The sequence below is a fragment of the Nestor notabilis genome, unplaced genomic scaffold, assembly GCF_000696875.1.
Source record: "Nestor notabilis isolate BGI_N333 unplaced genomic scaffold, ASM69687v1 scaffold32703, whole genome shotgun sequence".
In the NCBI taxonomy this organism is placed as follows: domain Eukaryota; kingdom Metazoa; phylum Chordata; class Aves; order Psittaciformes; family Psittacidae; genus Nestor; species Nestor notabilis.
This window is the reverse complement of record NW_009922923.1, coordinates 1-12,979: the sequence shown is the minus strand read 5'-3', so window position 1 is coordinate 12,979 and position 12,979 is coordinate 1. Positions and strand designations below refer to the sequence as shown.

At 40.0% G+C, this 12,979-nt stretch overlaps 1 protein-coding gene across 1 annotated transcript; it reads left to right on the top strand.

The window, feature by feature from the left end:
• Window positions 1-507: 507 nt before the first annotated feature.
• GPX7 (glutathione peroxidase 7) lies at window positions 508-10,488 on the top strand. Its single transcript, XM_010011873.1, has 3 exons — window positions 508-714; window positions 8,070-8,331; window positions 10,032-10,488. The coding sequence occupies exons 1-3, from the start codon at window positions 508-510 to the stop codon at window positions 10,193-10,195; spliced, it is 633 nt and encodes a 210-aa protein (XP_010010175.1). The 3' UTR covers window positions 10,196-10,488.
• Window positions 10,489-12,979: the final 2,491 nt, after the last annotated feature.

The following is a 12,979-nucleotide window of genomic DNA, read 5'->3' as shown; positions in this document are numbered from 1 at the left end:
GTGATTCTATGTTTGTAATTCTGTTTTTGCTGACTGCATGCTGCAACTCTCCTTCAGAGTACTTGCATCTGTAACCACTAGCAACCAAGCCACTGGTATCCTTTGCCATTACACCATAGTTACTAGATGCTGTAGCTGGTGTACTAAAAAAAGGGCACTTACAAATCTATCAAAGATCACAATTAACTATGCCTTATTTTACTAGGACATGGTGAAAGCAGATCTCTGATCTGGTACCCCACAAACACATACGGTATTACTGTTCTCAAGCCAACAAGCACTTTAATTTGTCGTGTACCCATTACTTAACACACCACCACCACCACTACCATGAAATACTCCATTTTAGAGCATTCCAATACCCCATGGGTACATCCTCCGAGCTGTGGACAGAGCTCCGAAGCCTCTGCAGTAGCCAGACTGTTGCAAAAGCTCCGTTTGCAGCAGTCCTTTCTTTGCGGCAGCGCTTTCCTATCGTGGCAAGTGCCTGCAGCACGGCCGTGCAGCATGCTAGATCCTGAGGGCAGTGTGGAGCACAAGCCTCCCTCTTCCTTCCCCAAAGTTCTCCTCATCCCTGTAGCCATGCTCCTTGCAATTGCAGCGCTGCTGCTCTTAGCCTTTTCCGCTACGCAGCAGAAAGAGACTGATTTTTACACTTTCAAAGTTGTAAACATCAGGGGCAAACTAGTCTCTCTGGAGAAATACAGGGGCTCGGTAAGTCCGCACGGGGATGGGCGCCTCTCGCCCGGACTCACTAACAGCCAGTCCTTGCATGTCTGCAGCAGCCAAGTGGGGGTGGAGAGGTTGTACATTAACTCGGTGCGTACATGCAGGCAGATTGGCGTTCACGGCTCCTCTCTAACCGATCTGGAGCGTTGCCTGCATGCTGCTGCTGATACAGCTCCACTGCGCTCTTTAAATAAAACGTTTGCGGTCTTTACCTCTGTCTGTGTGTTTGTGTGTGTGTGTTCGCGTCTTCTCCCGCTGCGGGCTGCTGTAGACGTGGCAGGCAGGGAATGCCTGCCTGCCTTCCCTGCCTTCCATCCAGCACCATGAATTGCACTGCCTTGTGGCTGTTAAATTTGCATCTCGGGAAGTTTGTACCTTTGTATAACTTATGTCTGGAGCTTACTTCAAGGTTGGACTTGATCTTAAAGGGCTTTTCCAAACTCGTTGGTCCTATGATTCTTTTTCTGCCTTTTAACTGCATGACTTCTAGGAAATTATTTTTACCTAAATCCCAGTTCTTTTTAATGTTCTAAATGGAAAAAGTGATTTAATCAGTGGCTAATGGAGTTAACAGATTTCACCATAGTAAAAAATTGGCGACATAACTATTTTAGTATCAGTATATAATGAAATTGTAGCAACACAATGCTGTTGCCCTTGTCACTTTTTAGTGTGCCAGAGCAATATGGAGAAGGGTGTGTAGATACGTACATACCTTCATGATGTCGTTTAGATTTTATTTACATTAAGGATTTCTAAGCAGAGTTTTCCTTCCCGTTTTAAGAACAGTTCCCTTGAATGTAACTTGATGTGATTTTTCATTTTTAGTGGTTTGACCAGTACCAATGGACGAGTGAAAAGGGAACTTGGCACACAGGGGACATAATGCTATAAGCTCTTACAGCCACATTCACAAATTACAGAAGCTAAAATCAACATCAAGCCCACAGCTGCCACCCTCAGCACTCAAGTGACACATCTTCAGTGATGCAGCCAGGCAGTCCAACAGCTTGGCTGCTGCCCAGAAAGGCAGGCACCACTGCTCACTTTCACCCTTATTCTCCAGCTTGGTGTTTCCACCTTCCTTTTCTCCCTCCTCAGGGACTTCAGTGAGGTGTCTGAGCTCACTAATCCACAGCAGCAAGTCACTAAAACATTGGCAGGAAGGCAGACAAGGTATATGGGAGGAGATGGGACACTTTCCTGAGCTCAGTATAAAGGGATACTGGTAGATTTGGACCAAATGAGAGGTATGAACCTTACTTGGCTTAAATCCTCCTTCCCTTTCAGGAATTTCTTCCTCCTTCACAATTCAGAGCAGAATTGGTCCCATGCCCACTCAAATATCTACATTGGAAAAAACATTAAGCAATATTTGCCTTTTTTTTTTTATTTTTTTCCAAAGGTTCTGTCAATAAATCCTGTTACTGGGGCATATTTTGTCTGCAGGTCATCTGCAAACATGTCTGAATAAGCACATACCACCTGTAGCTTCTTTACCTCAGGGCCAGAATACACATGGAAAAAAGGGGGAATTCCAGCTGATCTGGAATCTCATGGACACACCAGGTTAGTGGAGAGTATCTGTATCTCCAATGGTGCTATGGTACCAGGCCATCCTCAAGGAGTGACTGGCTTCAAAAGGGAGAGCTGTAGAGCTGTACCTTGGCAAAGGTGACACCGTCGGTGCATGTTACTCCTTGATCTCTGCTAGGCCATATGGAATAGTTTATCCAAAAACCTGATGACCGGCTTCTGTATGGGACAAAAAGATTTGGATTCAGAGAGGTTGTTAACGTTGAGGTAGATGCTGTTTGATAACATGTGCACAATTTTAAAGAATATTCTAGCAATAAAACATCTCTATGTTGTCAGAACTCAGTATTGAGGTAGACAGAAGTTAATTAAAGCTCACATTTATTTCTTAAAATGACCCTGCTTAAATATGCAGCTAAATAGGTAATGTTAAGATGTAACTTTATCATAATATTTTAAAGCTACTTAAAGAAAGCAAGTAGTATGTAAGTGCTACGTGTGCTGCTGGCATTATAAAGAAAGTGAGTCACTAGTCAGCCCCTGGAACAATAGTCTGCTAATTGCTAAACCACCTTTGAACATCCTTAAGCTTTCTGGCAGATGTAGAGGAGACATTTGATTCAATTCAGTCCATCAACTGATTTAGTTAAATAACTACTTCATTGGTAGTCAAGAAACTAACTGGGCATTGAAAACATCCAGCGTATTAAAGAAAATAATAAAGACTTCTAATTCTAAAAACAGGAGCTATGCTAAGTCTAAACAACCAGTGCAATTCATGACCTGCAGCATCTTTCTTCAATACCTTAATATAAATTATTGTGCATTTAGGTAATTGAAACAATTTTTCTTAGTAAGAAAAAAATAAGACTGATATTAATTCAATTTCTATTCAAGTGCATCTCGATATAAATCACAAGCACTCTCTGTTACAGAGTAAATAAGAAACGTACTAACAATTCTGAAATAACAGAATGAAAAAAGCAGGGAATAGATTCATTTTTTTGCCTGAAAGAAATGTGTACAGATGTAACCTATCCTCCACTTTAATGAAAATACCAAAAATATGATAGGGAGTACACCTTTCTATGGAGGCATAAGAAATTATATAGCCAGAATGCCGTTAATTTGGCATACACGCTACAAAATCAGGTGTCATATTGCCTGAAAGCAAAGAAAGGGAAGACTATTACAACTGAAAGCAAAATAGATCAAAAAGCTGTGTGTTTTACTCTGCTGTGCATAAAGGTCATCCTTCTGTGATTATTCCAGGCTACCATACTGATGTCGACCCATCTACATTAAAAATGAAGGGCAGTGATGCATTGTTGGAAGAGAATCAACAGGATCCAAATAAAGTTAGTTTTCTTCCATAAGAAGACAGGCTGAGAGTACTGGGCTTGTTTAACCTAGAGAAGGCTCCAGGGAGACCTTAGAGCAGCTTCTAGTATCTAAAGGGGCCAATAACAAAGCTGGAGAGAGACATTTTACAAAGGTGTGTAGTGATAGGACAAGGGGGAATGGCTTTAAACTGACGTAGAGGAGATTTAGATTAGATATTAGGCAGAAGTTCTTCCCTGTGAGGGTGCTGAGGCGCTGGCACAGGGTGCCCAGAGAAGCTGTGGCTGCCCCATCCCTGGCAGTGTTCAAGGCCACGTTGGACACAGGGGCTTGGAGCAACCTGCTCTAGTGGAAGGTGTCCCTGCCCATGGCAGGGGGTTGGAACTGGATGAGCTTTAAGGTCCCTCCAACCCAAACCATTCTATAATTCTGTGATTTCATGATTCTGTCTGATCTATCCACCCATATAATTCAAGAAAGCTTCTATTACATCTTATGGTCTCTATCAGATACGCTTTAAGAGGTAGTATTTTTCCCAAAAATAGTATCTCTTTGAGAGTCGGAACTCCCAAGCATCAACTATTCCCTGCTATGCTTATACCTACCTAGATATAATAGTACATACTGCCTGCCTCCCTATCTACCTACCACACATTTAAGTACAGCGTGCTGAGGTGTAGATCTTGAACCAAAGGTACTATATTAATGTAAAAGCATTAGGCACTGTTACAATGAAAAGTATTGTTTTACTATTGATAGTAATGCTAGGCACTTTGCATCACAGCTGTCTGCAATGTGAGTATGTAGTAATACTAAATGTGTATAAACAGAGAGTATAGCTACTTCATTACTCTACAAAGTATTGCTGTTTCTTTCCATGAAGGTAACAACTCCGAGCTGGAGTAACCTGGTGCTTGTGGCTGGTTCTTCCATCAATCAGATGGAGCCAGTTAAGAATCTCCAGGTCTAAAACCCGAAGTATCTACTGTCTGTGCTACAAGATCCACAAAGGGTTACTTGAAGCTACAGCAGATTCACAAATCTGTCCAGAGATCCTTTCCTCAAGGAGGTACACTTGAACTATTTTTGCAGTGTTAAATAAATGAGTTGTCTACTCGGATGCATGGGTTTTCTAAGCAAAGGGAAGGAATGGATAGTATGAAGAAGTCGGACAACAGCTAATACAGAATTCAGCTTCAATGAAATCATTTTGGTAAGGTCCAGGCTGAATTGTTTGCACTGCACACTAGGTGGTGTGCTTGACTTGCACTCTCACAGCCTAAAGTCAGGCAAGAGGCACAGGGAACTTCAATCGTTAATAGTAAGAAGTCAAAGTAACAGCCTCTGTAAGAGAACACGAAGAGTGACTGTTATTTGTTAAGAATATAAACAAAAAGAGAAATCACCACATTTCATCGCTTCTGATACCAGACACTTGAACGATAACTTGGTAAAGATTTTTAAACAACCATTTTAAACATTCCTTATGAAATGCTAATTAATTCTGAAAGTTTTGTATTATATTTGGTACTTACATTTTTAAGAGGTTTGCACTATTAACTTACAGAGTTCAGTAACAGAATGCATTTTTCTAAGGAAAAGAAAAAGCAGCACAACGTGCCTGCCATTCTAGGAAATGCGGGTAATTTCTTCCTATTTCGTGGGAGAACGTTTGGAAGTTTGCACCACTGGCAGTGTGAGCTCTCATGCCTTTCACCACCATGCCAAGTAATCACTGGTTTTAAACAGCTGTAAATGAAAATTGTTTCTTTTTGAGTGAATTCTTTCAAGCCCTCCTAACTTCAAAATCAGACAGCAGCTATAAAAGCTTGCTTGTTTTCATTGGCAAGTCACGCTTCCTATCTGTTATAGTATGAACATAATAACCTACATAACCTTATTTCCCCCAGACTTCCAATGATAAATTCTTACGTTGCTATTGTATTTGGGATGAAGTACCCTGAGATGTGAATACAGCAAGGTATATGAATAGTTCTGCATCATGAGAATGCTGAGTCTTAAACTGTACTTCAAAAAGCCTCTAGAATTTCATCTGAAAGAACTACATGTGACTTCAAGTCAGTGGTACAATCTATTTTTACCTCAATCATGCTAAACTACAGTTACCACTATGCAGATTATTTGAAATGAACAGAACTGCCAATAGTTATTTTTTATGTCCAATATGTAAGTTCTATTTGAAATGCTGACGGTTTGCATCATAGAATTACTTCTCTGAAAAAAACCCAAACCCTAATTATATGCCTGTCTTTGGATATTTTAGGAGACTGAATTTAAAATTTCAGGTAAAGCTTATAAATGTTGTCTGAAGGACTGTGATGCTTTGGTAGTTAGCTAGATGGCTCCAGATCATATTTCATATGCAAGTGTACAGGGACTGCTTAGATTGTATGCTGCTGACCATAAGGAAGATTACATCAGCTTGTGCTTTATAAGATTACCTGGCTTCCAGGGAAAACCGTGCCACTCTGAAACCACTTTCAATATAGCCATATATCTATACAAGGTACAAAATACACAAAGAAAGTGTTAACATTTAATGTAAGAAATGCTCAACACCAACATCTCCTTAGCTTTTTCTTTACTCCTGCTGCTTCAAGGGATTTCATTTTATGATCTTATACCTTACCCAAATTATGGGCTTTTATATGCCAGTTTGTTTTCTGGCTTTAAAAACAAAAGAGACGTGGTAATTTATTTTCCATACAGTTTATTTGAATCACTCTATTCTTATTCCCTATATACTTTTGTATTTTGCATGAAAACTGACACACAGGAACATGGAACAATAGTAACGTAAGAATCCACAGCTTAAATTGAGCAAAGCCACAAGAGTCTGTGACTTGGAGTCAAGATTTTTCACTTTTCTTGCCCTGCACTTACTCGCTGTCTGATTTCCCTGCAGTTACTTGCTGGGCAATTTGATAAGGTCAATTAGTGTGTCCAAGCTTCAGGCTTTCCTCTTGTAGCACTGGGCCCTTCAACACCGCTGTCTCACACTGACAATAATAAAAAGAACGTGCCAGCTTCTATGACACTCCCAAACTCTTGTAGAAAGATCCAATGCAAATGGCTACTGTTGTCTGCTGGCACTGGGGAATGTGTTGGCTACTTTGATTGAATTAAAACTTGTTTTGCAATTTGAGAATGAAGGACCAGCTTCTGGGCTGATGTATAATCCGTAGAAACACAGCAGATTCAGTGTAAACCTGGTAGAATTCTGGTTCCCAAATCACAATGCTTTTCTTCTGCACTATGCCCAATATTAATGCAGGTGAGTAGAAACCTTTTTAGTATTATAATATTTATATTGCCTTATGACTCTCACATATTGGTCTAAAAAAAGGAATTGATTGTGGTTATATGTAAAAGAAACATCACTATACAGTGCATAATGCTATTTTATTCATAAAATCATAGTGTATCTAAAAGACGTGGCATGCACAAGACAACATTAGAATGGACTCAATTTATGTAGAATGAGAGGCAACTCACACGAAATTTGTAGGAATAATAAAAACTGTAAGTCTAAAAATAGGTTCTAGGAGTTATAGGATAAAATATCTCAAAAACCAACGGAAAGCTCTTCAAGGTCTTGAGAAACTGTGAATATGTGTCAGCTCCCTTCATTTCCCCACCAAATTCTTGTTGGAATCTGTTCCACCCTGTATTCTCCTTACACACACCTCTCTTTTCCGGTAGTGCTCTCCTGTGTTTCGTATCTTCCTCTCTGCTGGATGTGCACAGGCAGATACATACCTGGTGGTAATATCTGAGTGACACAATGCACATGTCAAAGATGACTTCAAAGGGTAGTGGGCACAGTCTTCGCTTCTTGGAATCTCCAATTGAGGCAGTAAACCTTTATGCAAAACCTGTTGACATTTTGTTGCAACTGAGTAGATTTACTCTAGAAATGGTGGGAAATCTCACAATCCATACTGCACAAACTAAGCCAAAATCCTGTAATTGCTTCTGTTAACTTCCAGGTCAAGACATCTACAGCAGCAACGATAAATGGATCAGCCAGTTCTGTATGAGTACTAATTTCTGCACAAGCAGAGATCTTGCAGAACAGATGCTTCACAACAGTTAAACAAACTGCCCAAAATACGTTATTTGCAAGTTTCTTTCATTGAACTTGGTATATCTTAGCTGCATAGTCTTTTCTTAAATATGCCTAGAAACTATGCAAAAGGCAGAATGGAGAAACGTAGATTCTCTGTAAACTCAGTATTACGATTGCTTAGCAGTCTATTCATTAACTTCATGGTTGCCAAATGGGAATACATAAAAATATTGAATCTTCCTGTTGTGAACAGAACTCAGTGTAGTTCCAAACACAGATGTTCAGTCACAGTTCTCTACATGTTCTTATTTCCAACCTCCCTGCTGAAAAACTGGCATGTGCAGCACATCTTTTCATCTCTCTTGTTCTTCAGGTGTCACTAGTTGTCAACGTTGCAAGCGAGTGTGGGTATACAGATAGCCACTACAAGGCCTTACAACAGCTACAGAGAGACCTCGGCCCGTATCATTTCAATGTCCTGGCATTCCCGTGCAATCAGTTTGGGCAGCAAGAACCAGACACCAACAAAGAAATTGAGAGTTTTGCACGAAAGACTTACAGTGCCTCCTTCCCTATGTTCAGCAAAACAACAGTCAGTGGAGCCGGTGCAATTCCTGCCTTCAAGTATTTAATTGGTGAGTAATCAAGAACATTGGAGGGTCGTTTCTCTAGTGTAGAATTTGTGTAGTGACACAAAATACCATCTGACAGAAAAAAGGTACCTATGCCTGTGTTCACAGAAGCTTAGCACAGAACTGTCAGGCTCAAAGAGGTCACTCATGTAGTCCATTCTCCTGCACAAGGCAGGAGTTCTCTCCACGTCACCCCTGACAGCTTTGTCTAACGTTCTCAGGGATGGACACTATGATAACAGATGCCCTGTAAAAGCTAGTCTAATAAACCTCTACATGGAATACAGGTCTTGAAATACTCTCCTGTATGCATACAACACCTGATCTTCCTTTTTCCACTTTTCAGTCTCCTAAGTGCTTCTCCTATGACACAGCTGCTGCAGGTTGGATTTATAAGGTTCATCTTGAGCTGTAGGATAAGTGGAAGCAAAGCACCTACGTAATTTACCTCAACAATTTCACAGTGAAACCAGGCAGTAAGAGATGTCCTTGAATACTCCCTTCCTCCTTCCTTGCCAACCATCAGAACAACCATACTGTAGAGTTCCTCCAGTTCTATTTTGCATTACAGCTGGCACTGAGACCTGAAGAGGTTTCACTGGTTCTTAGCAGACAGCTGACAAACTACACTGTAAAGCAGAATATTCTCTATCAAGGCACTACTTTTTTTGCATGTATGAATGCTCTAAATACCATTTAAATGCAAAACAAAAATGTCAGTCTTTATCCAGGGTGAAGGAAATGTCTTCATTGTCAAATGTCTGAAGCAATGATATTTAATAAAGCCCAGTATGATACCATATCACCTGAGCTGCATTCTGCAAGGACCATATCGCTGCTGCTTCTCTCCAGAACCAGTGTTCTCCCACATACCACTGCATTTAAACGAGTGTTGGTAGTATTTTTGACTACCTCAAGCATACCTCCTTCCAGGTGTGTGTACTGGATCTTTCTTCTAGCCAAACTTCCTGTTAATCCCCTTCACATCCTTCAGTTTCTTTTTGCCCAGCAGGGTTATTATTGCAGACGTGACACATGAAACTTGCAAATCTTCTGTTTCTTTGTTGGTCCACACATTTGTGCTGTTAGTGCAATGAGGCTTCTGGTCTGATTGAAAATCCTGAACATTCTGTTAGTCATGTAGCAGAATAGTAAAGAATAAGAATGCAACTCATGTAAAATGAGTATGTGCTTATGGAGGAAAAAAACAGTAGATAAGGATTAAGAGGAAACCCCTTGCAACAATTTACTTTGTTATTTCTTCATGTAGTATTTCTTGAAACATTCTTCTGAAGCACATGATACTGGAAAAATTCTGGATAAGCAAATAGTAACTCCTGATACAGCTACATTGTTATGCCAAATTCCATTTTCCTATGAGTGGTCAACTGTTTCAGATTTATCTATATAGCACTGACACACAGACGTGCACACACACACTTGAAGACTGATTATAGTGCTTTCGCCTGCCTGTCTGTCTCAAGCGTGGCTGTTTCCATTAGTCTCCTGGGTGCTACTGTCTAGTTAAAGTTCCCTGTCTGTCAGAAAATGAATCTCATTATTCAGTCTCAACACCCTCTTAATTTTACATTTCTTCTTCCTCTGAGAGGGTCATCATCAAATTGACATGAACAAATGTCAGGAATTAGCCAACGTGGTTTGCTTTTCTAAGTTTCCACTTTTTTAACCCCTCCTTCCCCTAGATTCCACAGGAGAAGAACCAACCTGGAACTTCTGGAAATACCTGGTGGACCCCAATGGGAAAGTAGTAAAGGCCTGGGACTCTACTGTCTCTGTTGAAGAAATAAGGCCTTATGTTACAGAGCTTGTAAGGAAAATCATCCTGAAGAAGAAAGATGAATTATGACGTTTGAAAATCCCAGCATGCCACTTACAGCTTTATTGAGAATTAGGACTGGACTTCGTCTTTTCACATTCCAAAAGAGAGTATATGGAGAAGGGAAATTATGACCAGTGGAATCTATATTCACCATCCTAAGAATGTAGAAAACAGCATGGTCAAAGTAATGTAAATTTTGTCTCCAGCTGATTTCAGTTTGACCTTTCTGGGAAGGAATAACTCATCAGCAATTGTTTCCTTCCCAGTTCAAATTATTAATTGTTGGTAATACTATAGGAAGTTACTTCATGTACCTGTAGGAAGAAGGCTCAGAATAAGGAGAACTTCCTGATTGGGATTTCACTGCTATCTGCAATTCTGTTGTCATATTTTGCTTGTGGACTGAATGAGAAAATAAAGAACATGTAAAAACAAAGTGCATGATTGACTTAAGGCATTGTGCTAGGAAGAGGGCCAGAACAGACACCTTCAAACCAGGCAGACTTAACACAGGTATACTTCTTTCTAGTTACCAAGGGCGAACATACTTCATTTCATCTGTCTAGAAAGTCAGTTATAAGAAGGGCATGGAGAAAACACATCTATAAAACTTAAATGAAAGAAGTATGAAGACAAAGTCTCTGTGCAAATTATCCAAAAGCTATGAGAAGAATTTCTGCATTTTTTCACCCAGTAAAGATTATGAGATGATTTTTAAATACCCATTTGGACATCTCTAGGAGCAGAGCCTATATAAAATAGCTGTTTCTCTCTTCTATTAGCATTTTGCCTTAGAATTACTCTCGCTTCATACAACTGACATTAAATTTATTTGTCAATTCATAACACCATCCAGTTTTGCTGCATGTACAGACAAACATGGGAGAATCAACATTTTTCCATGGAAATAATTGTTCAGATGTTTAATTGTTGCATAACGTTACATTGTTTAACACCACATTAATGTCACGGGTGTTTCATGGCAACTTTTCCAAATGTAGCACTCGGACATCTGCTCAGACTGCAGAACTTCTTAGCTTGTGCTACAATAATAGCACCAATAATTACAGCCTCATTGTTCTCTGACAGAAACCCTTTGAAAATCTTGTCAGCAAGAACTCTTTTTATCTCAAAACTTCCACAGTGTACAGGTCCCTGCTCTTAACCCTGGGATGCTTTAAGAAGAATCTAGTCATGTCCAATTGCAGTATTATTGACAAGGGAAAGCTTTTTTCGTGCTTTGTAATGCTTTTTAAAGTAGCACAAACAATTTTTGTCCATACAGTTGTCAGGTCTCAGGTGTACAAATAAGCCTTAATTGACCAGACCATGGTAAAGACTTTTTCCAACTTGTCACAACCTTTATAGCTCTTCAGTACCCGAACAGGCTCTACTTGAAATCAAAGTGAGTATTATGGCATGTTCTGGCTTGCAGAACAGGAGGGGAAAGAAGAGGACTGACAAACTATTGCTGTCTCCTAAGGTCTGCGACTCGTTCTGTGGAGCGATCTAATAAAGTAAGAGCTGGGGGTACTTTAGGATGTGCAGGAAGACCCTGAAGAGGCAGAGACTGTAAGGCACAAACTTAATTTGCCTGAAAGAAGCCAAGAGCAAGAGTTTTTAGGTTTTAGCGGGGAGAAAAAAAAAGGGGGACACACACACAATAAAAGGAAGAGTTAACGTAAGTACAGAGTAAAAAGAGAGATCGAGTAAGAAGGGAGAAATGAGAAGGAAATGAAAAGAACATTTGCAGCCAAAGAACTCTGGGATAAAATGCATGTGGAAATGTTCAGGTCCTATTGATGCTACTGAGTATGTATCAAGCTGTACCAGCTACTTCTCACTTGGAGTGTAACTGAAGAGTGCAGGAAATGGGTGCTTGTGGCAGTGAATATGTCTGCATTTTCCTCCTCTGATGGTGAGAAAAGTGAACTCTACAGTCCATTCAGTCATTTAGTCTATTCTTGTATGAATCACTCCAAGACAATGGTTGCTAAGGATAGCACAAAGAAAGGAAAATCAGGCCCAGCTAATACTGTGCCGGGACAGAAAATCCAACCACTAGAAAAGGAGGACTCATATTACTCTGTAGGCTGTGTCTCTTTTCTCTGTCCATTGATAGTAATGCAGTGCCCCAGCATGCTCTTAGCAAGTGCTGCAGAGCTTAACATTTTCTCCTTAGAAAGTATGTTTCTATTTTGTAACTGAAGCCCAGATGAGCCCAGACCATGCTTTGGAAGATATTTTAAGCCTTCTCTCTATTTCAATTTTGGGTGTCCAGAACTCTAAATTTACATAGACAGGATCTTGAATTCTCTATGAGACAAATTCTAGAAGTCTAAAGAGATACAATGGCAATGATGAAAGGAACAAAAACGTTTCCCTTGTCAATAATACTGCAATTGGACATGACTAGATTCTTTCTTAAAGCAACCCAGGGTTAAGAGCAGGGACCTGTACACTGTGGTTTTATTGAGACAAAAAGAGTTCTTGCTGACAAGATTTTCAAAGGGTTTCTTGTCACAGAACAAGGAGGCCATAATTGTTGGTGTTACTGTAGTACAAGCTAAGTTCTGGAGGCTGAAGTCTGAGCAGATGCCTGAGTGCTATGAATATCTTAATCCTGATGACTGTTAAGAGCTGTTGTTCTTTTTGGCAGTTTAAAGATAACTAAGGGAAGTATTATATATGCAAGCTTCGAAGAACAACAGATTTGAACAGGCATATGTTTCTAAGCAAGTAACTACTCAAGTAACTACTTTTGTGATTGAATTAAGCATGCTCGGTTGATAGGCTGGAGGGAAGGGATGC